The following is a 23,717-nucleotide window of genomic DNA, read 5'->3' as shown; positions in this document are numbered from 1 at the left end:
ATAGTCTTGATGAGTTCATATTTTTATTTAAATTTTCAAAGAAATAACTTTCATAGCAGCTAATTTTCAATCTAAAAAAGTTTAAAATAGAAAACATTAAAAACAAAAACAAAAAAAGGAGGTAAAGGTTGCAGTTTTCTATCATTTAATCCCAAAAATATAAAGCCTGACCCGAGGATGGTGATAGAGAACAAGTTGCATCCCCCTTCCTCATGGTCCCCAGAAGATATTTTATACAAGAACCATTAGTGTGTGTAATTTTATTAACCTTTAAACAGTCCGAGACACAGATGTGTGCTTCTCCAGTCCTTCCAGCAGTGATAAAACCTGATCGCACTGCACACATGAAGTCACATAGCAAAAGACCTCTTATTGAAAATCTCTGGGTTGTCAGAAACATTATTTCCCACATCACCAGTGCTGTGAGAAGACTGGATATGAGCAACGTGACCCTCAGAGGCTCGACTGAGCAAAAACACAAACACACACAGTAAACCCATCCAGTTCCTTCAGTGTTTAGCAGCCTCTCTGAGGTCCTTGGTCGTGCTGTCCCTCCTCCAGGCTCGGTACAGCTTGATACTCAGACTGGGAAGGTCGTACAGCTCCTCTAAGTGAAAACACTGCCGGAAGCGATCCACGAAGCTGTTCTCCGGATCCAGGCGGAAACGCATAGCCCACAAGATCTGAGTGTTTTCCTGGCACAGGTATTCAAAGGTGTCCATCAGCTCCTGTAGGTAAGGGTGGGCGTACACCACGTCAGCTGCCAGGATGTAGTCGAAGCGATGAGTGGCACATGGGAAACGCTGATCCAACTCCTGACCCCAGATCAGCTCAGTGACCTGAAAGCAGAGGTGGGTGGGTTGATTTACACACACACTTTCAATCTTTAACTCTTATGGTGATACTCCTGAATGTGACGCTTTAAAATATAAAACCCACTAGAGGGGTGTACTTGCACCGGCCCTTGGTGTTACGCGTCACATTGTACTGGAGATTCCCCAACACATCAGGTAGGTCAGTGGAGGTCACCTTAGCACCTGGAGAGACAGTAAAAGTAAAATTGAGGAATAACTATGGAGGAAGAGAAAAATAACTTAACAAGATTCAATCTAATCACTGGCTTGTGTGAGTACCTAACAGGCTGGACACGATGGTAACAAGCCCAGTTCCAGCTCCCAGTTCGATCACATTTTTGTCCAGCAGGTTGTATTTGTCTTGGTTGTTCTCCAAGAAGTGACAGAGCACCATGGCCTGTTAGAGGGAACCAAGTATATATTTTTTAAGTGACAGGGATCAAAATTATGAGCATACATCACATCTAAACTCAAGGACAATTTTTGGGCTCACTGAGGGCCAGAGCACAGCTCCATAGAGGTCTGTGGACTCTTTGATGAGGATCTCCAGACCAGAAAAGACGTATCCCTCCCAGACCTCGGGACCAGTAACAGGCGGGTGAAACTGCCGTGCCATTATGGCGCTGGCTAGTTCTGCATCCACAGCAGAACCTGCTTTGCAGGCATCTACAGAAGAGGCAGATATCATATTAACTGTGTTTATATAGAGATACTTCACAGTAAGGGAAAGCAGGATCATCAGACATGATGGACAAATTTTAGGTAAATTCTCTGATCTCATGTGTCTTTCTTCACTGGGATTACAACAGCAATTCCAAAAAAGATTAAATGCTTTGTAAAAATCCCCCAAACTCATATTGTATTCACAGTAGAACATAGAAAACATTTTAATGTTTTTTTTAGTAACATTGAACTATTCCATGAAAAATATGAGCTAATTTTGAATTTGAAAGCTACGGTACGGAGCCCCGCAAGGGACATGGGAGAAACAAAATTACGATGAACTTTTGCGAGATCGCGAGATCCCGAGTTAGTTTTGCGAGATCTCACAAAAGTCCGGCTTAATTCTTTTTCTCCCATGTCCCTTGCGGGGCTCCGTACCGTACCGTAGAAAGCAGCATCACGTCTCAGAAAAGTGTGAATGGAGGCAACGAAAGGCTGGAAAAGCAAGTGGTACTAATAAGAAATAGATGGTGGGACATTTTGCGACTAATTAGGTGAATTTGCAACATGTTAGAAACTTTCTTAGAAAAGAAGTAAAGACGGGCCGATCACTGATTGGCAAGTGTGCAAATTTCAGATTAATGTTCCTAACATAAAATTGTGAGGACTTCTCATATCTCATCACCTGCAACATAATATTATCAAAAAAAAAGTCTGAAATCTGGAGAAATCTCTGTGCGCAGGGATCAAGACTGCAAAGGCAGCACTGTGCTGGACAGTACCCTCCAGGAAATGCTAGTTTTGTTAAAGGTCACCGGTTCATCTGACCATGTGTTGCAACATCCTCTTCTATGGAAATAAGGCTGCTGTGAGGTCTATTTTTTGTCATTTCCAGTGTGTTTGTTTTTTGTTGTGACTGGTCTTTGACACAAATTACTCTTAGATGTATCCGCTTTAGGCCCGTGACCTGAAATCCCATGTTACACATTACACATTTTCTAACCCATGAAATGAAAGCCAAGGGACAGAACAAAATCACTTGAATTACAATATATTTAAACCTTTCTTTTCTCCAATGACACACACACACACACACACACACACACACACACACACACACAAAAAAAACATAAGCCAACTGCTCCATCTTTTATTCACTACAGAACTGTAGAAGCTCCAGCACAGGATGGCTGTTCTATGTGTGCAACACTGTGGCAGAGTGGGAGCAGAAATCCTACACTTTCATCTCACAGGCAATAATACAACAATAAGCAGAACTGCTGAAGTACTGGAGGTTTTTTTGTACTTTTAGCATCTCAGCTCATAATGCCTCTCTGATCCTGCTGTATTTGTTTGTAACTCCAGCCGGTGAGTCACATCTATTCAGAGCGTCTGACCCACAACTTCAGTTATGCAATGCTACTTTAGAGAAAAGGTCAGGGGAGCCCACCGAGCCACAATGCAAAGGTTGAGTGAGAACAGGGAGAGCTCAATTTAGAGCTCTGTGTGTGTAAATAGTAAGCAGATCTATCAGCAGAGCCACACTTCTTGCACGGTCTGATATCAGATTCATACTCGGTGCCACAATGCCAGCATTTATCATGTATTCTCTATATGTTTTTTTTTAATGACTCACCTTTGTGTCTGTTTTTGGGATCATCCATGGTCTTGGGTTGCTGTGTCTCCATGACTAAGGGAAGAAACAGGACAGGAACGTCCAACGCAGGAGATCTGATAGCAGCCAAAGCAGTCCTTGGTTTATAATCAAGGCTGAAGTCTTTTGAATTTGGGTCACTGTGGATCCTGATCCCTAGGATTGTTAACGATTGCCTTCGGTGGTTTTAAGTTTCACACAAACAAAGTGTTTTCCAATTTCTTGTCCAGGACTCCCACACCGAGGCTCACTGTACCCGATATCTCAAGCTCTTTCTGGGCATGCTTAAACTCAAAGTGCATGAAGCAGTAACAGTGACTGACAGCAACAGCTGCACCGCCGGCTGCTGAACCGGAGCTGGAGAGGGAAGTGGAATAGAAATCTTTGATCTTATTCCAACAATTTAACTTGCAAGATTGTGAAGTTTCTTTCTCATCTGTGCAAAAGTTTAAACGTGTTTGTTTTTTCAAGTCAGGGTAGGTAGAAGTGATAGCGCGGATAAAAAGAAGCTGAAATAAGACCTGAAAGAAGGAGTTTGAAAACCTGCATCTGTCTCAGTTTCATTGACACACGAGGGCGACAAATGACAGGTGAACATGTACCACATCTCAAAAATTTAATGCAAAATGAACTCATTGTGGTCACACAAACATCTACAAGCAGGAAAATAATTTTCTATTAATAGTTCATAGCAGTTTTTAACAAAATTCATGTTTCATAAAATGGAAACCCTGAGTTTATCAGACATGTAGACGTCAGACATTTGGGAGTACATATCAAAGTCCTCATGTCTTCTTCCCCCTGCCTTTTCCTCTCATGCTTCCTCTCCCTCTCGTGCTTTTCGCTCCGCGTCCTCTCCGGCTCCCCTCGAACACAGATCGGGCTGTAACCATAGCAACTCCAGGACCACCGTCGCTGTCCTCACCAGAGCTGCTGCTGCTCATCCTGGTTCTCTTAGGTGGAGTTTTATTAGACTGAGGAACAGACTTTACTGAGAGGGAGTCATGACTGGTGCTACTGCTATCTCTGAGAGCTGTAAGAGGAGATTCATCAGTCATCTCTGACCCTAAAAAGCCTCCTCCTGCCACAGATCTCCTCACATCTTTCTCCTCTCCTCCTTTATCCTGACTCCCTTTCTTAGACTTAGACAGGGAATGCGTATCGTCCTCACTGTCGTCCTCTTCCTCCTCGGCTCCTCCTTCCCTCTCTTTTCGCTTCAAGCAGGTGACCGCTCGGCGGAGTCGCTGACTGCGGATCGCCTGCTTCTCACGTTGCTCCATGCGGAAGAACGAGTCTATCCGCAGCTGAGTCTAAACCAAAGCAGACAAGACATGAACGATAGAAGGCTACAAGCCAGTTTAATTTATTGTTTCTATTATTGATTTTTCAAAAGTTACACAATCTAACTGGAGACATTTAACCCCTGAGACCCAGGTGGTTGTTTGATATGCACGGGTTTGAATTTACAGCATAATAGTACTGTTTAAGACTAAGACTTAACTAATGCTAGCGTGCTTACTGCTCTTAGCTCAATATGTAACCGTTCATTATTCTGATTCCTGCTATGTCAGCAATCAATAATCGTTAGCTAATAAAACATTTAGGCAATTATTTATTTTAGTTAACCTATCTTAGCTAAGCTAACATTTTGATAACATGCCAAATTATAACCAACTATCTGCACTGTTTATTGTATCTTTAGGTTTTAGCTTAACATTTAGCTAAACATTTTAGCCATTTTATGGCCATTTAATGTGTTTAACAATAATAATAAATTTTATTTTTGTTTCAAAACATTCTGGGACACCTTAAAATCAATTAAATAACAAAATCACAGTATGAATAAAATTGTTGATATGCATTTTAGAGAAAGGGCCCTAAGACAGAGCCCTGGGGAACACCACTGACAAGCTTGTAATCTGAAATGTATTTTTCCTTCTAGCTACCCATTACAATTGATCGCCTTCAGCTAACCATTTAACTGTTTACTCATTACTTTTAACTTGCAAATATTCAACCATTATGTTTAGCCTATCACTAAATTTCTTCTCACTTGAGGTTACTGAAAACTGATCTTTGGAGAAGCTGCTTCCTGAGTGAAGACTTCAAGAAACTGTTTACATGTGGAAAAAAAACACAAAGATTTTGTCTTGCATTTTCAAAGGTGTGCGCCTTTCTCTCCTTTTTTGACATTGGCCTCCGTGCCAGGTTATTGTTGCTTTGACATGCTCACATGTGGATGTAACCTGGTTACCTGCTGGGTGTTGAGCTGCTTGATCACAGGCTGAAGAGTCTCCTCTGTTTTCCGACTGCTCCAGCCAAAACGACTCAGGCAGAATGTAAAGCGCTTGTTAAGAAATATTCATACGTTCAGGAAAAGCAGGCAAACACATTCCCACAAACAGAGAAAGGATATTCTTTGATCATGTCCAGCTGTGGACGTCCCCAGCTGAAGGAGCTGCCTGACTGGTCAATAGTGGGGTGCAGGTAAGCCTGAGCCACCACAGGGTTGGGGAAACCAGGCTGCAGTTTCAGATCCCTCAGCTTCTTCTTAACTTTTGTGTCCCGAGGATCAGACGCCAGGTGCTTTTTCTCTTGAGCCTCTGACCACCAGTTACTACAGTTAAATTAAAAAAAAAGAAAAGAACAAAGGCAACAACAATAAGAAAGAAAGCTCAATGCAGAAATAACATTTATATTTACTCATGGTGTTTTTTAGCACACAACCCCAATCCTAAAAAATATGTAAATGCAAAAAAAAAAAAAAAATGCAATGATTTGCAAATCTTATATAATAACATTATTCACAGTAGAACATTAAAAAAATGAGAAAAATATTGGCTCAATTTGAATTTGATGGTGGCAGCATGCTTGAAAAAATAAAAATTGGCACAGGGACATGTTTGACTCCAATGACTCCCACCCCCTCCCTAACACACTGGACAATCTGAAGAGCAGTTTCAGAAACAGGTTCCTTCAACCTCGCTTTCTGAGGGAACATTACAGGAGGTCATTTCTTCCTGTTGCTATCAGACTCTTTAATTCATCCACCTGAGTCCAAAAGATCACAGACATCCAGTACTGATTGTTGTCTTTGTCTCTTGCACACAGAAGCAATCTCACCCACCTGAACTGTATCAGTGGCTCCAGGCCTGGTCCTGGAAACTCATTCAGTATCTCCATGCCAGTCACGTAGCCGACCCCTGGCACACCCTCCGTGTAGTCACTTCCAAGCAGGTAAGCCAGATTTATCATTTTAGTCCTGTCCAGACCTGACGGAGGCGAGATTACAGGTTGTTAAGTAAACAGGAAAAATAAAGAAAAGGACAACACTCTAAGCAATAAGACTGTGCTGACAGCCTGTTACACAAACACCTCTCCCTCATATGTACAATATTAGCTTATGAAATTCCTGTTGTGATGTGCCATCTTAGCACTATTACAACACTCCCATAAATATGACACCATTGCAGCTGCAACCACCAATAAAACTAAATCAACCATGCACGGAGCCATGTGGGTCAGTGTGCTGGTTTAAGAGAAAATAACTATAATGTGCCCATGAAAGAACATGATTGTTGTGTTTCCACAGCAATCATGTATGTAGATTTAATACATTTGATTGGAAGCAGGCTTGAATTCCATCCTTTGATATATATTTTTTCATATAACCCCACACACACACACACACACACACACACACACACACACACACACACACACACACACACACACACACACACACACACACACACACACAGATTCACTGACTGAGCTGGCTCTGCAGGTCGCTGTGCTGGTAATGTTCGACATATTTGTCCTGGCTGAAGAAGTTCTTGTAAACGTGACGTCCTCCAAAGAGCCACACGTCCGAGTCGTCTGTAATGGTCCCGTGCGTGTGGTCGGCCCAATCGAGCGCCGCACACTGAGCCTCGGCCTCCATCGGAGCCACCAGATATGGGACGCCGAACAGCCGCAGCAGCTCCTGGTTTCAAACGGTCATTACTCACAAAGTACAATAAGATGATGTAGAGCGTTCTCAGTATCAGAGTTGGCGTTTAGGGGTTTAGGTCTCATTATGTCCCGAGATGTGTTAAAAGACTCTGATCTTAAAATTACAACCCTTTCAGCTCAACAGGCTGCGGATGTTTCCGTGGTCATCTGAGAGGTACTTCTGCTCTTAGCAGCTGATTACAGGAGCAGCTGACAGGATTAAAAACAGATCGCACACACTGAGCTTTTACCTCAGTGTGAATTTTATGAAGGAGAAAATGCTGACAGCATTTGGCTTTCAGGGGTGTGAGCGAGCCAGCAGACGCACAGCAAAGACTGTGAGGTAGCAATGACTCTGGGAATGTCTGGCAGAGGTGATGCTGGGAAATGTATCCCTGCTGGGAGTTAACACCTGCTCTGATCTGTCAGATCCGCTGTCAGCGCATTAATCTATTTACATGCTGGTTTCTATTTTTTCTAATTAAAGCGTACACATCAACTTTTTAAAAAACATATATACTTGTTTACGGTCTGCGTGTGGCTGTATGTGCTGATGTGATTTCTCTCTCACCTGGCTCTCCAGGTACATCTGCCCGGTGACTGTGTTGGCCATTCTCTCCTGCTGCTGTTTCTGCTCCCTCAGGTTGCTCTGCTCCACCTTCAGGGAGCTTTCCAGGGCCTCCAGCTCATCCTGCAGAACAAACACACACTTTTGCATGTCAACCTGCTCCTTATAGTCTTGTTTCTGTTTATGCTGAAGAATGCTTGACGTGCAAAACAACAACAAATAATTATAGATAAACCAGAAAGTCTGAAACTGTCATTTCTTCACAAACAGTAATGGATATAGCTGATAAGAAATCAAAGTACAGACATGACGTACGTGTTATTTTTGAGTTGCAAAACCTTGGTCATGACTCACTGAATGAGTGTTTGCTTAATAATATTAATACGAAAGGGTGTTAGTTGAGCATTCTCTGAACATCTGGTCTTTCCTCAGGAGACAAATCAACACCAGTTCGGTAAAACTTACTTACACGACCATCTCAAATTAATGGACTGGGTTTGGGAATATGCCCATCATAATAATTCCTTTTTTTAATGATCTGACAGTTTGATCTGAAGTGATCAGTATGATCGGAGTAGTTCTCTGTTAAAATATCAAAAGGATACCAGTCTTCTGAAAATTTCAGCACTGAAGAGCCCAAAAATGAGCCCTTAGTTTCACATAAGAAGAAAAAAGAAGAATTTTTAAACATCTTTGAAAAAACTGGTTCATCGCAAAGACAAAACTCCTAAACACAAACTTAACAACGTGGTGTATGCTGTACAGTGTAGCGAGGAATGCCCAGACCTCTACATTGGAGAGACCAAACAGCCACTTCATAAACGCATCGCACAACATAGAAGAGCCACCTCCACAGGACAAGACTCAGCAGTCCATCTGCATCTAAAGGACAAAGGTCACTATTTTGAGGACACCTGTGTTCACATTTTGGACAGAGAAGTCAGATGGTTTGAAAGAGGAGTGAAAGAAGACATCTATGTCCACTGTGAGTGACCATCTTTGAACAGAGGTGGTGGTTTACGACACCAACTCTCTGTCATCTATAATCCAGTTTTGAGTTCCCTTCCCAGATGCCTTAACACCCACTCACATCCGGGGCCATCTGACCTCAGGAAATCACATGATAGGGTGGAGCCAGGCTTCACAGAGGGTTCACCCGAAACCCTGGTTGATTGTGACCTACACCCGTTTTCACACCTTGACTCGCATGATTAGATAGAGGATAAACAGGGGGTTCATGACCCCCTTGTAAAACATCTTCAAGTTCTTGTCCCTTCCTTGTGAGCTCCAGATAACTTGGTTTGACCAATTGAAAATGGTCAAACCAAATAGGACTTAAATCTGGGACTCTGGACCTTTTGACCATAGAACTGAAGAAGCTTCGCGGGTGAGAGGTGAAATGTCTTCAAGCAACTTAAAGAAGTCGGTGTTATTTTTGAGCTGCAAAACCTTGGTCATGACTCACTGAATGAGTGTTTGCTTAATAATATTAATACGAAAGGGTGTTAGTTGAGCATTCTCTGAACATCTGGTCTTTCCTCAGGAGACAAATCAACACCAGTTCGGTAAAACTTACTTACACGACCATCTCAAATTAATGGACTGGGTTTGGGGATATGCCCATCATAATAATTCCTTTTTTTAATGATCTGACAGTTTGATCTGAAGTGATCAGTATGATCGGAGTAGTTCTCTGTTAAAATATCAAAAGGATACCAGTCTTCTGAAAATTTCAGCACTGAAGAGCCCAAAAATGAGCCCTTAGTTTCACATAAGAAGAAAAAAGAAGAATTTTTTTACGTCTTAGAAGAAAGTAGGCCACGTGTGACTATATTTGTAGTACCGCTTGAGTACTAATGAATCATCAAGATGACTAATTTTCTGTCTATCAGAGATCAGTAAACTGCAGAATTACAGAAACTTACAACATCAAAGTGTTCCCATTCATTGATGGCTGGAGCTGATCTGGATTCTGTCTCCGTTTGCTCTTTCATCTCATTCTGTGCCTTTGTTTTTGCTTCTTCCTCTGAGTTCAGCGCAACAGTTGAGGAAATTTCTGCTAAACTTTCCTCTGAGTTTCCTTCTTCCTTTGCGTCATCTTTATGGACTTTATCTGGATGTGCTTTCTCTCCAGTTATCACGAGGGAATCATCTGCAGTCTCCTCTTTTGAGTCGTCTTCTGAGACCTCAATGAAGCTCTCTGAGAAAACAGGGAAAGAGCAGACTGAGATGACCTTTGCATTCCCATAAGAGAAAATGTGGCGTTATTTCTAACTGCAGTGACTGATATGTTCTGGGACCACGCGTATATGTGGAAAGCATCAACAACAATAGAGGATCAGGCTGGGTCGCAAAGCGGCTTGCAGCAGACACCTAATAAAGTGTCGGCAAGCAAAGGCGGCTTAATAATGTGCCTTATGGCAGATTTACCAACTAGATCAGCTGGGCCACCATCTGGCTTTTGCTGATGCATCAGGGCTGCACGACCTGAACAAACACTAACGCTGTTAGACCAAGCATGGGGTAACTGGCATAATTACACTTTAAAATCTGGTTAATACAACATTAAGCGACTGGTTTTCCTTGATGACTGAACCTACTCTGTAAGCTAGATAATTTAATCTTTACCCAAGGCACAGGACCAATTTGCAGGATGTCTATTTGACGTCCTATATGCAGCCCTGTTATTATATTATCCATACAGTGATCGGTTTTGTTCTGAGAAGTCAGGCTTTTCAGAAACCAACACGTCTCAGTTCAAAATTTTATATTAAAATGTAAAACCCTCTGCTTATTTAAACCTGTAAATCTGACATCTGGAAGCACAAACACACTACAGATTTAACACATTTTGAATGACTGCAATGTGAAAGACACCATTACTGTACCTTCTGACTCGCTTTCCTCGCTGCTCTCTGACTTCACTTCAGATCCATTTTTCTCTGGAGCTTCGGTGAACTGCTCTAAGAGTGCGGTGGGTCTTCCAGAGAGCTGAGGAGAGAGGTTTGTAGATACTGGGTTTTGACTGTTTGCAGCAGCAGCAGCATCCTGAGGTGTGCGCTCTGGTTCTCGTCTATTAACTTGTTCTTGTTTCTCCACTCGTGCCCGACAGCTTGTCTTTATATCCTCAGACAGCTCTGCTTTCCTCATCTTATCTTCTGAGCTGATCTCCTTTGCTGCTAATCGAAGTGCTTTATTTCTCTCGCCAATCAATTCTTCCATCTCGTCTTCAGAGCTGCTATCTAACAACCTGTCTTTGTCACGTAAACTTTGCCCCGTGAGCTTCATATCAAGGCCTTTTTCTTTGAGTGAAGGTTTGGCCTCTTCCTCCGAGCTGCTGGTGACCGCTCTTGGGGCACGATGATGAATATTTGTTTGATTGGTGGGCGAGCTACTCTTAAATTCAGCAGCTCCACCTTCATCTTCAGCCAGAACCTGTTGGATTGCCAGCAGTGTGCGTGGAGACATGCTGCCACCATCCGTCTTAACCCGGTCGGACTTCTCCTCGTCGGAGCTGTCGTTAATCGCAGCCTGGATAGCTCTGAATGTCCGAGGTGAGGGCGGTGAGGCGTCTCCATCAGACGGTTTTGATGCTGAGGGTTTGGAGTCGCCTGAGGAGGTAGCTTGCGCTTTATCTTCTTCCTCACAGACAGGACGCCAAAGAGGCTCAGGTTTGTCTTTGGGCCGTCTTTGACAGCCTGACAGGGAGCTCCCAGCCCAGGGTGCAGCTGCAGGTTGGCTCTCGGGGGCTGTCTCACTCTTTTTGGTGCCTATGAAGGTAAAGTGGAGTGCAGTTTTATAAACTAACACAGAGGCAAGCTTGTACTTTTTCATTTCAGCCTTCTGATATATCAAAAGAAAAGTAAAACACAATGATCCACCAATAAAAATCTGATAAAAAGAACTACATCATGATGTTTTTGAACAAAAAACTGTTTAAAATATGAACTTATATGAACATTACTTGTCTTCCAATGAACCTTTTAAATGTTCAGACATTTAAATGTGATTCGGAAAAGAAATCTGTAGCACTGATGATCTATTTTCCAGACAGTAGTGCAACAATCCACTGACTGCCTCACCTTTGATAAGGATATAGTGAGAATGGTCTTCTGAAACCAGCCGCTGTGCCTCCACGCTTTGCTGAGCTCCGTCCTGCTGGCAGACATCTGGAGCACTGCCTGCGCTCCGGTGGTTCATCTCCTTCTCCACACCCTCCAGACGCTGGTTCAGCCGGTTCCTCTGCAGCAGGCCAGCCAGCTGGTACTGTGAAAAGTCTCCGGACCGCTGAGAGAGTGAAGAAGCGTCAGGAGACACTGAAGCATGAGTGAGGAGTTATCCAGACCAAACTATTTCCATTTTAAAACATTTAAAAATAAAAAAGCCTTAGCAATAACTGTAGCCTGAGAGTGAGATGTACCTCTGGAGGTTTGTGAAACATGGTCCGCCGTCTTTTAGAAAACTCTTTCATGTCTTTGAGGATCTCATGTTTCATTTCAGGAGGCAGGCTGGCAAAGTCCTCTGAGTTGATGTCCATTGAGTTGGGGTCTTCACACATGTCTCCCTGAGACATGAAGAACAAACTCACTTTAGTCAGTGAGGACAGTTATACAATAAACGTAAAGACAGTTACCCATATGTGAACAGAGACACAAGGCGATGAATTTTACTGGATATATAAAGAAGAGTTTGTAAAGGAAAAATTGCAAAAATATGTTAACATTTTGGGGAGAGGATACCAATTTGGTGCACTTTCAGAGTGCAATGACACCATTTTACCTGATACATGTAATAACTATCAACCATTTCCTCCTCCTCCTCTCGTTCTTCCTCCTCCTCCTCTGAGCTGTAAGTGCAACAGGAAAACATTCAGATGTTTGTTATTGCACACTATGTTTGATATGGCACTAAATAAAGACAACCATGCATTTTACTAATTGCTCCTTGGTTCATATGAACTGTTTGGTTATCTGAGAGAAGAGGGCAAGAAAACAAAAAGTTTCTAGTCGTGGATATGAAGCCATTTGCTTTCACAAAGCACCTGACCCTCCTGGCATGTCCACACATGTGGAGGAAAAGAGCTTTTCAGCATTCCGTTTACCCAGAAAAGACCCTGCATGGATTCTGACTAACTTATGTATGCAAGCAAGTGAACAGTAACCTGCTTTTGGCTTTCTCCTCTGCGGGTGGCAGTGCTGGAAGAACATACATGTCATCCACCTCATTTCTCCTCACGCTGGAGAGGCTGGGGAGAGGTTCCTTACTGGGAAGTAGGAAAGAAATGTGCGTTAATTTCAGGCCAAAGCCCTGACACTATAATGACTCCAGAAGGAGAGCAGAGGTATTTTTATTTTGTTGATGTCATTGAAGAATAGGAGGGTAAACATGGGAGGAACTATTTACTGCTGGTTTAGGGATGCTCCCTCTGTCCCTCACCTGTGGTCTCCAAGTGCAGCTTTGATAGCCTGTCTCTTCAAGAATGTTTTGAGCAGTTTCTCATTGGTGTTTCTGGACTCGCGAGTCAGCTCCTCCTTCCTTTGCCTCCTCAGAGCCTGCAGGAGGAAAACAAGGTTAAAATGAAGACGCTAAGCAGGAATCGCTTGCCTGCTACACAAACGCATGCACACAGACTTACAAGGGTCTGCTTCTTCAGCAGCGGTGCATCCCCATCAAACACAAAGACTGGCCTGATGCGGAAGAAGAGTAGCTTACAGATGCGGTGGAAGAGAGTGAGCAGGTGGGCGTTCTGGACGCTGTTGCCTTCACGGTCCCTCACCCCTTTCACCGCCTGGTTCAGCCATATACTGATGTCTGAGGGGGGCTCTGGTTAAGGTTTCTGCTATGACTGAAGTTAGTAAAACCTACACACTGCTGAGACAGAAGAAGCAAATAATGGTGGACAGATCAAAGATAAATACAGCATTTCTAACTGAGGATACCAACAGCAAGGATCTTTCCCTCCAGTGTCTCGGGGTTGATGGGTTTCCCTGTGCTCTCCAATAGCCTCCACAGTCCGTGCACTCCCATGGTTAGCAGTCCAATTAATGTGTTACAAACTGAAACATACCGCCACAATGCCACAGTGCGCTATAAGCACTGAGCATTTGTCCTGAAACCCCTGGAGCAGAAAAAGGGGATCCCTTTTTAACATTTGTTGCAACTGTATTTTCATCCGGAAAGCAATTATTCCCTCCGTATGAAGGTTCCGGGCTTGGGGCGGGAGGGGTATCAATACTCTGTTACACCAGCGGTTTATCGCAGCATCTATTTGGGACCATAAATCAGCTGAGGCTTAAGAAATGTTAGTAGAATGATAGATAAACCGATCTGAGATCAGTGTGTTGTGACGTTGAGGGGAGTAATTGGGTGGAATAGTTCCTGGGTTACATCTGACAGGCTACGTGCGACCTGCGCTACTTTTTCGACAAAAACGATTATTTTGTAGATAATGTAACAGCTATTCAAGTTTAGGATTACAAAACAAAAACGTGGCTTAATATTTACGCAGTTATTTCCATCTGGCGAGCGGGTTAGAAAGGTGTATTGCTGGTTTAACAGGAAGTTTTGCCTGGGAGGTAAAAATCAGGGTAAAAATCTCACACGAAACTCGCGAGAGGCCAACTGTGTCCGGTGGCAAAACAAACAGCCTGGGGCTTACGGCTAGTTAAGCGAGGAGGATTCTACCCAGTATGTTATCCAATTATATCTGTGAACTCACTAGAAACGATACCAAATACACAGAAAAGCGTCTTGTATACTCATTATGACACAGCTAATGCTAATATAAAGCGAAGTTGTTTATCATTGACGCTGCTCTGCAATCGGCTAATGTTAGCACAGTTAGCTTCCTACCAAGTTACCGTTATCACGTTACGTTTTCAGAGCCTCAGCTGTTAACCCTGACCTTTGACTGGCGGTCTTCTTTAATCATTGGACACGACAGGTGTTAAAAATATTTCACTTTCCCCATTGTTGTTATTACAGGGCGAAGGGCCACCCGAGACGTCATCAAGACGTGGGTTTCACCCAAACAGACTACCTTTCACACCAACACCACCTCCACCATGACTGCTGCTGTTAGAGGTACGTGTGGTTTCTTTGTGCTCTAGTGTTCACATTTTACACACGGGTATTTGTAAAGTCAGCGGAAGTAAACTTGACCAAGAGTTGATGGAAGTCTGTCTTTTTATCGTCTTCATGCGTTTCTTGTGCTGTTTGGTGTTTGCGGAGCTTCTGTTTTTGTGAAACATAAACAAAGCTGACACACATAAGGATTAAAGCTTTACAACATTGTTAGGCATATGTATTCCACTGCACTGTCCGCATGTTAGAGGAATCGGACTCAGTGCAAAGTGTGATCACAATTCTTGTTCCTTTTTATCTTCCAGATTCTGCCAGTGTGCCTGTCCGAGGTCCTGGCGATGGCATGGAAACTGAAAAACCGCCAGCCATCCTGGAGGTTAACACAGATACACTTCCACCAGGTCCATCTGAAGTTCCCCTCGTGAAAGTAGCTAGCCCAAAGCGCAGCCCCAAATCTACCCATCCAGCACCTCGTGCTGCCCCGCAGCCACTCGGAGTGCTCCACCTTGGGAAAGTAACTCGAGAGGCCTGCACAGAGGTGGAGGCTGTGAGGATCATGGTCCCACGTGCTGCTATTAGCCGGAGCAGCCGCACAGGAGCCACTGAGGCGAAAGGGGAGACCGGGCAACAGGCTGAGGAGCAGGGGTCTCCTTCGCTGCATTTAGTGGAGGACTGGAGAGGACAGCTGGTGAAGCTGCAGAACTCTGAGCGCAGGCTGCTGCAGGACAAAGAAGGCCTGTCCAATCAGCTCCGTGTGCAAACAGAGGTGAGGCTGCAATGAAACTGACACGCATTATTTAAATATCAGACACACTGAGGACCCTTTTTTTTTTTTTTAAATGGTGAGCACAACAAAAATGTAACTAATATGGTTTGTTATTCTTAAAGCTTTTTTCTTTTTAATGACAAAGTTCTTTACAATACGAAGAGAGAAGACAGTTCAACTTCTCATTTGTGTTTTCAGTTGTAAAAGGAGGTTTTATCAAATTTGTGCGCTAGGTGAACCGTGAGCTAAAGAAGCTGCTGGTGGCGTCGGTGGGTGACGACCTTCAGTACCACTTTGAGCGCCTGTCACGGGAGAAAAATCAGCTGATTTTGGAGAATGAGGCTCTGGGCAGGAGTCTGGCACACACTGCAGAGCAACTAGAGCGAATGAGTATCCAGTGTGACGTTTGGAGGAGCAAGTTCCTGGCCAGCAGGTAATGGACAGTATAATTCAGTGGAAGATAAATTAAAAAATGTATGTGTGTGTATATATATTATCTGTGTTTTGCTGAATAAACTCTTGAATTTGTGTTGTCTCCTCAGAGTCATGGCAGAGGAACTAACGAATGCCAGAGCAGCTCTGCAGAGACAGACCAGAGAGGCACAAGGAGCAATTCAGGACCTGCTGTTGGAGAGAGAGGAGTTCTCCAGGGACATGATGCTCACCCACAGGTAAGATTGTGACTCACATGTAGTGATTAAATAAACTGGAGTGTCTATTATAAGAACTCTAAACTTAAAGCATACTGGAACTCAGAGCCCCTGATGCTGGCGTGAATGATGGCAGTATGTGTTGACGTTAACTGTTTTTGTGTTTTCAGATCTCTGGAGCAGCTCCTGGTGTCTCTGCAGTGGGGCAGACAACAGACGTACTATCCCACCTCACAACCCCTAAGCACGGGAGAGCTGGCGGTGGCCAATCACAAGCTAGCAGACGCCATCAACGCCCACCTGCTGGGTAACAGCGGCGGCAGCAGCACCAATGCCGCAAAAAGCAGCAGCAGCAGCGCAGCAGCTGAGCAGCTCTGCAGCACACCGGCTGAGAAGATGGCCGAGAAGGTGAAGGTTTTACATGTTTGTTTATGATAAATATCATATTTAATTTCTCACATTTGTAAGAAAATCCAGAAACTCACAGATGTCACTCACTTTCTGTCTCAGGTGCTGAAGAGTTTAGATCCCATTTCCTGCTCCGAAAACAAGGCTGAGTCTCCACTCAGTGACTCCACCCCCTCAAACTTCCTCAATAGTAAGAAGAGCATTGGCAGGTTTCACCCTTACACCCGTTACGAGAACATTACGTTTAACTGCTGTGAGCGCTGTACAGGAGACATCCTGGTGCTGTAGAGGTCACAGAGACTACCACAAACATCGTTGGAGCTTATTTCAAAGGACTGAGTGTAGTCTGAGGGTTACTGGAGCTTTGTGTTTAGTTGGAACAGCAGCAGACAGTTGCTGCTCTCCTGGTTGTGATTTTACCCTGACTGTTATTTTTACATTTCAGATGATGGTCGGAATATATATGGCTCTGTTTATTTTGTTACTTTTATTTGCTCTTTAACTGAATTCAGGAATCGTAACGCAATGATTAGACATTTCACTGGGATGTGACATCAAGGTGAGTCCGTGTTATGCGTTGAACAGAGATGCAAACATGCACGCTGGAAGCGATTCACAGCAGCGTGATGATCGGTGACCATAGTCACTGGCGATGGACATGGACAGAACCCAAGATCAGTTTTTCTCGACTTCCAGGCCAGCGACTAAAGTGACTACCTGTAAGAATGATTGACTTATTATCTGAAAGTATATGCATTTGGAGGTTACCTAGGCAACTGGAGCAGAGAATATATTTATTTTTAAAAAAGAAAGTAGAAATGTGGAGATTATAGTTTCAAGCCAAACAGCTGGCACGGCTGCGATACCTTCTACAGACGTCCTTGTGTAGATGAGTTAGTGAAACAACTTGATCATCTGTTGGTGTCTTATTGTATGTTGTGACTTACCTACTTTATTGCACCCAGGTGTAACCATTGGATATGCTTGCATCTGTCCATTGCCAGCCACTTTGGTTTGCAGAAATTCAGCCAACTCTTTCAAGTTTGTGCTTTTCTTTCTTCTGATCAGATGCAATGTTTTGCACCATCCTCATATTTATCACTACACTGTGTTTATGTAGTAACAGAGAAATTATTGCCTTATTACTGAATGCAATTCTGAAGTAACTCATCTATACAAGGCATTTTTAGAAGGTTTTAATTGCCACATTTTGACTTTACTCTCAAAATGATCAAAAACAATTTTTTCTTAATGTGGCACTAATACTCCTTCGGAGCCTCCAGTCTTTAGTGTGTTTTGAGGGTGTGCTGAGTTTTATTTGCATATTACAGCTGTAAGTTTGATCCTGAGACTTGAAAGTATGTTGTGTAAATACCCCTCCAGTGAGCTGCTTCCACTGTGACTGTATATAAAGTGAATCAGGGTCCCTCCTATACTGCAGGAGCCACACTTCCTCTGTATAATGGTGCTACCTTATTTAGGAAAACACTGTATTAATATATTTTGTATATTTCATCATGTAAATGCATTAATATACAGTATTTTGGAAGTGGACAGATGGTACTACAAGACCTTGACTCTTTTTTTTTTCCTCTTCATTTAATGTCGTTTTTGTTTTGTCTATTATTATTTAAAAAGAAATGTATAAGGGCTGTATTTTTGCTTCAAAACACATTACAATAAAATAACTGGTAATCGATTGAAAATATGTATTTAAAACTGAGCTGTTTCTTTCATCTCTTTTGGAAACGACTGCTCTTTGCAGTAATAGTGATGGTTTCATCTGCAGTGAATGCACAACAAATATCTGTACATCCTTTGTTTTTCTAAAATAAAGACCAAAGTAGTTTCTACTTTTGCATTGTTGTCATTAAAGCAGCATTTATTCACTTTCAATTTACATTTACAAAATAGCAAAAGTTCGTTTTCTCACTCCTCATGCCACCACATCCTGTTCCTGCCTCCACTTTTTCTGGCTTCTATGTCACTCTTTAATGATGTCCGTACTTTGGTTCCAGCTGGTGTGTTTTCTCTGTCTCTTCCAGTGAACCCGGACTCTCTGTGCTCTTTGTTTTTAAATGTGTTTATATTTCTTTTCTCTCCTGACCTCGGTGGCCTGTCGCCATCATCTCTGGCTCTGTGTCTGGTAGTCTGCGTCTGTTGTTGGTGGAAGCCATCGTGCTTCCTTTTAGGCACAAACTGTAACGCCTCATCCCATCTCCCTCTATCCTTGAAAGAGAGCATAATGCGGATCATCTGATCCAGAGTCAGATTTTTGGCTCCTATCTCCCAGTGGAGGAACTCATCGAGGGGTAAACGGGCTGTGGCCAGCTTCAGACGCTTTGCATTGGCCAGCGATAAGCCTTTCTGGATCGAGCGGTCCACTAGAGCTCCGATGATATAAACCTTTGAGTGGTCAAAGGTGCGGAGGACGTTGGGCGAGTCTGCAGTGAGGTACACGAGCTGTTCGCGGGGGAACAGGTCAACGTGCTGCCGCTCAGAGGTGGAGATGAGTAGGCGCTCCCAAGTCTCTGCACCGTACCGTTGGAGCAGCTCCTTCTTGTAGAGTCCATCTGGCTGCAGGTTGCAGAAGTGGAGATGGTAGGGCTCAGTGGCACGCCGGTTTAGCCCTTCAACATCCATCAGCTGGGACACCGTGTTCTCGATCTCCCGTCTAGACATGTGCGACTCATAGCTCATGTCAAACACCAGCGGCTGACCGAACACCATGGACTGAGCGGACTTCCATGCCAGCAGCTTGTCCAGAGAACGGTCCCAGAATTGAAGGAAGAGTGTGTTTTTCAACCTGGGTCCACCCTCGCCCTCCCCTTCCTCTCCACCGCTCTCCAGTTCTCTTCTCTCCATCAAAGATGCTTCTCTCTTGGCTGCCTTCTGCTGCTGCTTCTCCTTACGGGCCTTTTTGTGGCGCTCCCTGATAGCCAGGTACTTCAGGTACTTCTTCCTGGAAGACTTGGTGGTGAGCTTCGCCAGTGTCTCCACCTCCTCATCAGTCATCTCTTCAGGTACAAGCTTTCCAGCTTGCTGCCACATCGCAACCAGATCCCGCATTGCCTCCAGAGAAGACCCGTCCTTTGAATCATCTCCTGGCTCTTTCAGGTTCTCATCATCATCACTTTCCTCTGCTTCATCTTGAACCTGCTTCTCATCAAATGCAGCCTGGGATCTCATCACAGACTTCCACCTGTCCAGATCTAGAGCCTCTGTTTCCTGGGTTTTACCTGCTTTCGTCTGCGCAGCATCTGTCCCCGCTGGGCTGATAGCACTGAGGAGGCGGATGGACACCGCGATGGACGCTCTGTGCCTGCTGGCCCTGCTGTTGCTAGTATTAAAACTGCACACTTGCCTCCCGAAAGCGCAGAATGACACAGAATGAGCGCATTTCCAAAAAACAGCACAGCCTCTGGGAGTGAAGAGCCGCAGCAACATCGCCACAAATGAAACGAAACAAGAGCTGCTTAGAAAACCAGGAGAGCCAGACTGTGTTTACAGAAGCGCTTCTCCCAGACTTCCGCTGTTATTCAAGTATTACAAGTAACGGCAACATCTCACTCAGAGTCCAGAACGTTCTCAGACGTGTGCTCACATGTGTTGACGGCCAGGCTTCTCAAACACTAGGGAAGAAGGTCACGGTGTCACACTATAATGTGTCGTAGAGGAAACAACGAGGTGGCACAGCATCGATTGTCTTTGTTGAGAAGAGAACACGAGCCGTTTTTAGCCAGCTAAATCTATACAATATATTTAAATGGTAATATGATATAATAAATTATAAACCACAGCTTATTTAAATTATTTCCACAGTGTCTCTAATTAAAGTTAAGGCGGATATTTGATGGTGTCGCACACGACGCAATGATGACGCACTTCCCTCCCGGAAGTAAAACAACCGTACAGGGGGAGACGTTAGCTCGTTAGCCTCAAAATGAGTTTGTTTTTGCCCAAATTAACGTGCAAAAAAGATATCGACGAAGTCATTAAAGGGGTGGCAGAAAAAGTCGTGGTTTTACGGTTCGGCAGGGACGATGACTCGGTGTGTCTGCAGCTCGACGAGATAGTAAGCTGAAACGGTGATATGAATGTAAATAATAACTGCTCACTCTCTACTTTAGCTCATGTGTCTCCTGTCTTTCTGTTGTAGCTCTCTAAAACGGCCCACGACTTGAGTAACATGGCGTCCATTTATATCGTCGATGTTGATAAAGCTCCCATTTACACGAGATACTTCGACATAAGCTACATCCCCTCCACTGTCTTCTTCTTCAACGGACAGCACATGAAGGTCGATTATGGGTGAGTGGACCTAGGGCTCAGAATGACATTAACCTAAAATCACTATAAGAAGACATTAGTTTGAAGCAGTCGAATAGCTTGAACCAGGGAAGTGACCCGAGTGATTATCGAGGGCCACTGAGCTACCCCTCAGTTACATTTTCCTTGCCAGACTTTCTTGAGTTTTTTTTGTTTTGTTAAACAAACGCTTAAAAGATTACTTAGCAAAGAAGTAATCTAAAACACACACACGCACACATTGTGTCTTTAGGCAGCAAAAACACCTTATGTGTCTCTGCTTATTTAATTGAATCTATGATATGTGCAAAAGATAACAGACATTAATTGGCACTTTTCACCTACAAGGTGTATTACAAATAGCTATTAGCTGAAAACATAGCATTTGTGATCATGCTGTGCAGTGTTCCCTTAAAATACATATGAAAAAACTGTAGGAAGTCAAGTTACACAGACTGGCGTTTAATAAGCCACCAAATAAGGCAGAAACCAGAGATTTTTTTGATGGTAAACTGGTCTTGAAGTACAGAGAGAGAGCTGTGCGGGAAGTGTGATTTTTATCATGGTGGAAGCAAAACTGCCAAAGTAAGAGGAACTGCATGGCAATGTGTATTAAACAGAAGTGTAGTTCTTATCTTCTTAGCTGCTGGTTCAATGAATTTTGAATAATGAATCAATATCACATTATTCAAATTAAGAGATTTGAATCAGGAAATCAGTTTTTTTTTAAACCCACCCCTAAATCCAAGTATACCTGGATAGAGAAAAAAAAAAAAAACATGGAAAATTATCAGTCATGAATTGGCCCCCCAAAAGCCCAGACCTTAGCATTATTTAAGCACTGTGGGGTCATCTTAGATATGTAGATAGATAGCCATTTACGTGCATATGCAGTGAGATTGGACCCTTTCTGACTGTACATACAAATCCCATACTTCACATTGGGAAGACATGTCAAGAGAGGTAGGATGGAAGCAATGAATATGCAATATATGATGGAACATGAGGAGGAAAAAGAACTCCACCCAGACTGAGCTACTACAGGACGACAGTTTGAGAACAGAAAAAAAACACCTCAGCACAGAGAGCACATGAGTCTTCACACCACCATATAACATAAAGGACGTGCATCGGAGCCGCTTGGAGGGGGAGGAGGGTGATTGTATATCTGTGTCTGATTACGTGTGTCTGTGTGCGTGTGTGTATCCTGTATCAACTGAAAAGAGAGCGTCCTTTCGCCCAGTTCTAAGCAAAAGTCAGCAGTTCTCCAGCCGCCGCAGTTGGCCTTGAAGGATGTGGCCAGAGGGTCAAATCACAGTCCTGTTATCAGGGGGAGTTGTTCCAGCCAGCTTTCGGCCTTGAAGCCTTCTAAGCTGACGGCCGGGTAGCTGAATAAGATGATGGTTGTTTGGTTTAAGGTTAGAGTGACCGGGCTGCATTTGATTTCGCAGGTGATCTAATATCCATCACTGGTCCCCAGGTCTATCCAGTTCTCTTTGCAGAGCTGTGAGCTTCTCCAAGATCTTATCCATATTGCGTTCAATAAGCACGGTTTGAGTACTCACGGCTCTGCCCATCGCGTCGATCTTGACAGACAACAGAACATTCATTCCTGAAGGCTGTTTACAGATGTTATATAAAAGCTTGCCTGTCAGTCTGCCCCAGGGCAGCTGTGGCTACAATGTAGCTTGCCATCACCAGTGTGTGAATGTGTGTGTGAATGGGTGGATGACTGGGTGTGTAAAGTGCTTTGGGGTCCCTAGGCGGGACTAGTAAAAGCGCTATACAAATATTTGCCATTTGCCATTCCTGAAGGCTGTTTACAGATGTTATATAAAAGCTTGCCTAAGAGAGTTCAGGTTGTGTTGAAGAATAAAGGTGGTCATACCAAATATTGACTTTCAAACTCATTCGAATTTTACAAACTCTGATGCTCTATTTATTTTGACACGTTTCATTAACGTTGTATTTCCGTTCCTAATTATAAAGAAATAAGGGATTTCAGACTTTTTTCAAATTCATTTTGATGGCATGACTTTCAACTTAAGAATAATCAATGTCAATTTTGTGGATACATATCAACACATACCAAAAGTATAAGCTACTGCTGATGCGCAAAGAGTCAGAATAAGGCCAACAGTTGTTAATAATTGTTTGTCTTTCAGCTCTCCAGATCACACCAAGTTCGTTGGCAGCTTCAAAACCAAGCAAGATTTCATGGACCTGATTGAAGTGATCTACAGAGGAGCCATGCGGGGGAAAATGATCGTCCAGAGTCCCATAGATCCTCAAAATATTCCCAAATATGATCTCCTCTACCACGGGATTTAGAATCGGTGACTTTATTCATTATGTGATGGGCAAGAAGCTCTGCAGAGTAGCACTGACGGCTGCTGAATGAGTAACAAGAGACATTCAGACTTTGAACCACAAAGTAGCTGTTTGAGGAATACTAAAGTGCCTCTGATTTAAAGACTGTTGAACATTTATTCTTTTTTTGTTGTTGTTCTTGTTGTAGAGATCAAATTACCGACAGTGTTTTTGCCTTTACTGTTTCTACTCCTGATACTTTAAAGGTTCTTCTAATTCACTTAGACAGGGAGTGTAACAGTAAGGAGGATTGCGGGTTAGTAAAAACAGATATCAACAGAAGTGTTTTGCAAATATTTGATGATATAGGAAATGCAAACCTAAGGGATGTAAAGAGTTTGACTGCAGGGTAGTCTCTACCAGTTTTTAACAGAACTATGTGGGAGGCTGGAAAAACTGG

General features: G+C 43.4%; 5 protein-coding genes across 6 annotated transcripts; 2 read left to right on the top strand and 3 right to left on the bottom strand.

Annotated features, from left to right (window-relative positions):
* Nucleotides 1-10: 10 nt before the first annotated feature.
* mettl21e (methyltransferase like 21e) lies at nucleotides 11-3,534 on the bottom strand. Its single transcript, XM_085403330.1, has 5 exons — nucleotides 3,154-3,534; nucleotides 1,348-1,520; nucleotides 1,134-1,251; nucleotides 940-1,037; nucleotides 11-839 (listed from the first exon to the last, which is right to left on the bottom strand). The coding sequence occupies exons 1-5, from the start codon at nucleotides 3,203-3,205 to the stop codon at nucleotides 510-512; spliced, it is 771 nt and encodes a 256-aa protein (XP_085259456.1). The 5' UTR covers nucleotides 3,206-3,534; the 3' UTR covers nucleotides 11-509.
* Nucleotides 3,535-3,773: 239 nt separating this feature from the next.
* On the bottom strand, nucleotides 3,774-13,911 carry ercc5 (excision repair cross-complementation group 5). The gene is made up of 15 exons (XM_085403288.1): nucleotides 13,672-13,911; nucleotides 13,368-13,543; nucleotides 13,169-13,284; nucleotides 12,894-12,995; nucleotides 12,512-12,578; nucleotides 12,153-12,296; nucleotides 11,815-12,019; nucleotides 10,621-11,502; nucleotides 9,658-9,932; nucleotides 7,736-7,855; nucleotides 6,943-7,156; nucleotides 6,299-6,443; nucleotides 5,588-5,788; nucleotides 5,426-5,510; nucleotides 3,774-4,481 (listed from the first exon to the last, which is right to left on the bottom strand). Exons 1-15 carry the CDS (start codon nucleotides 13,757-13,759, stop codon nucleotides 3,957-3,959), a joined length of 3,345 nt encoding a protein of 1,114 aa, XP_085259414.1. The 5' UTR covers nucleotides 13,760-13,911; the 3' UTR covers nucleotides 3,774-3,956.
* A 233-nt stretch (nucleotides 13,912-14,144) lies between these two features.
* Nucleotides 14,145-18,492, top strand: blzf1 (basic leucine zipper nuclear factor 1). Of its 2 annotated transcripts, none has more exons than XM_085403312.1 (7): nucleotides 14,145-14,419; nucleotides 14,717-14,815; nucleotides 15,121-15,581; nucleotides 15,815-16,014; nucleotides 16,124-16,252; nucleotides 16,402-16,639; nucleotides 16,742-18,492. In XM_085403312.1, exons 2-7 carry the CDS (start codon nucleotides 14,797-14,799, stop codon nucleotides 16,925-16,927), a joined length of 1,233 nt encoding a protein of 410 aa, XP_085259438.1. In that variant the 5' UTR covers nucleotides 14,145-14,419; nucleotides 14,717-14,796; the 3' UTR covers nucleotides 16,928-18,492. The 2 variants fall into 2 exon arrangements, with proteins under 2 accessions (XP_085259438.1, XP_085259447.1); XM_085403321.1 differs by having other exon boundaries at nucleotides 14,394-14,419; nucleotides 14,708-14,815.
* On the bottom strand, nucleotides 18,220-20,282 carry trmt10c (tRNA methyltransferase 10C, mitochondrial RNase P subunit). Its single transcript, XM_085403299.1, has one exon. The coding sequence runs from the start codon at nucleotides 20,084-20,086 to the stop codon at nucleotides 18,569-18,571; it is 1,518 nt and encodes a 505-aa protein (XP_085259425.1). The 5' UTR covers nucleotides 20,087-20,282; the 3' UTR covers nucleotides 18,220-18,568.
* A 243-nt stretch (nucleotides 20,283-20,525) lies between these two features.
* On the top strand, nucleotides 20,526-23,534 carry txnl4b (thioredoxin-like 4B). Its single transcript, XM_085403257.1, has 3 exons — nucleotides 20,526-20,714; nucleotides 20,799-20,950; nucleotides 23,113-23,534. The coding sequence occupies exons 1-3, from the start codon at nucleotides 20,583-20,585 to the stop codon at nucleotides 23,276-23,278; spliced, it is 450 nt and encodes a 149-aa protein (XP_085259383.1). The 5' UTR covers nucleotides 20,526-20,582; the 3' UTR covers nucleotides 23,279-23,534.
* Nucleotides 23,535-23,717: the final 183 nt, after the last annotated feature.

The sequence above is a fragment of the Rhamphochromis longiceps genome, linkage group LG1 (assembly GCF_057381845.1).
Source record: "Rhamphochromis longiceps isolate RC_006_pf linkage group LG1, R_longiceps_female_GT1.1, whole genome shotgun sequence".
In the NCBI taxonomy this organism is placed as follows: Eukaryota; Metazoa; Chordata; class Actinopteri; order Cichliformes; family Cichlidae; genus Rhamphochromis; species Rhamphochromis longiceps.
Note: the sequence above shows the minus strand (reverse complement) of the source record. Positions and strands in the feature narration are given on the sequence as shown.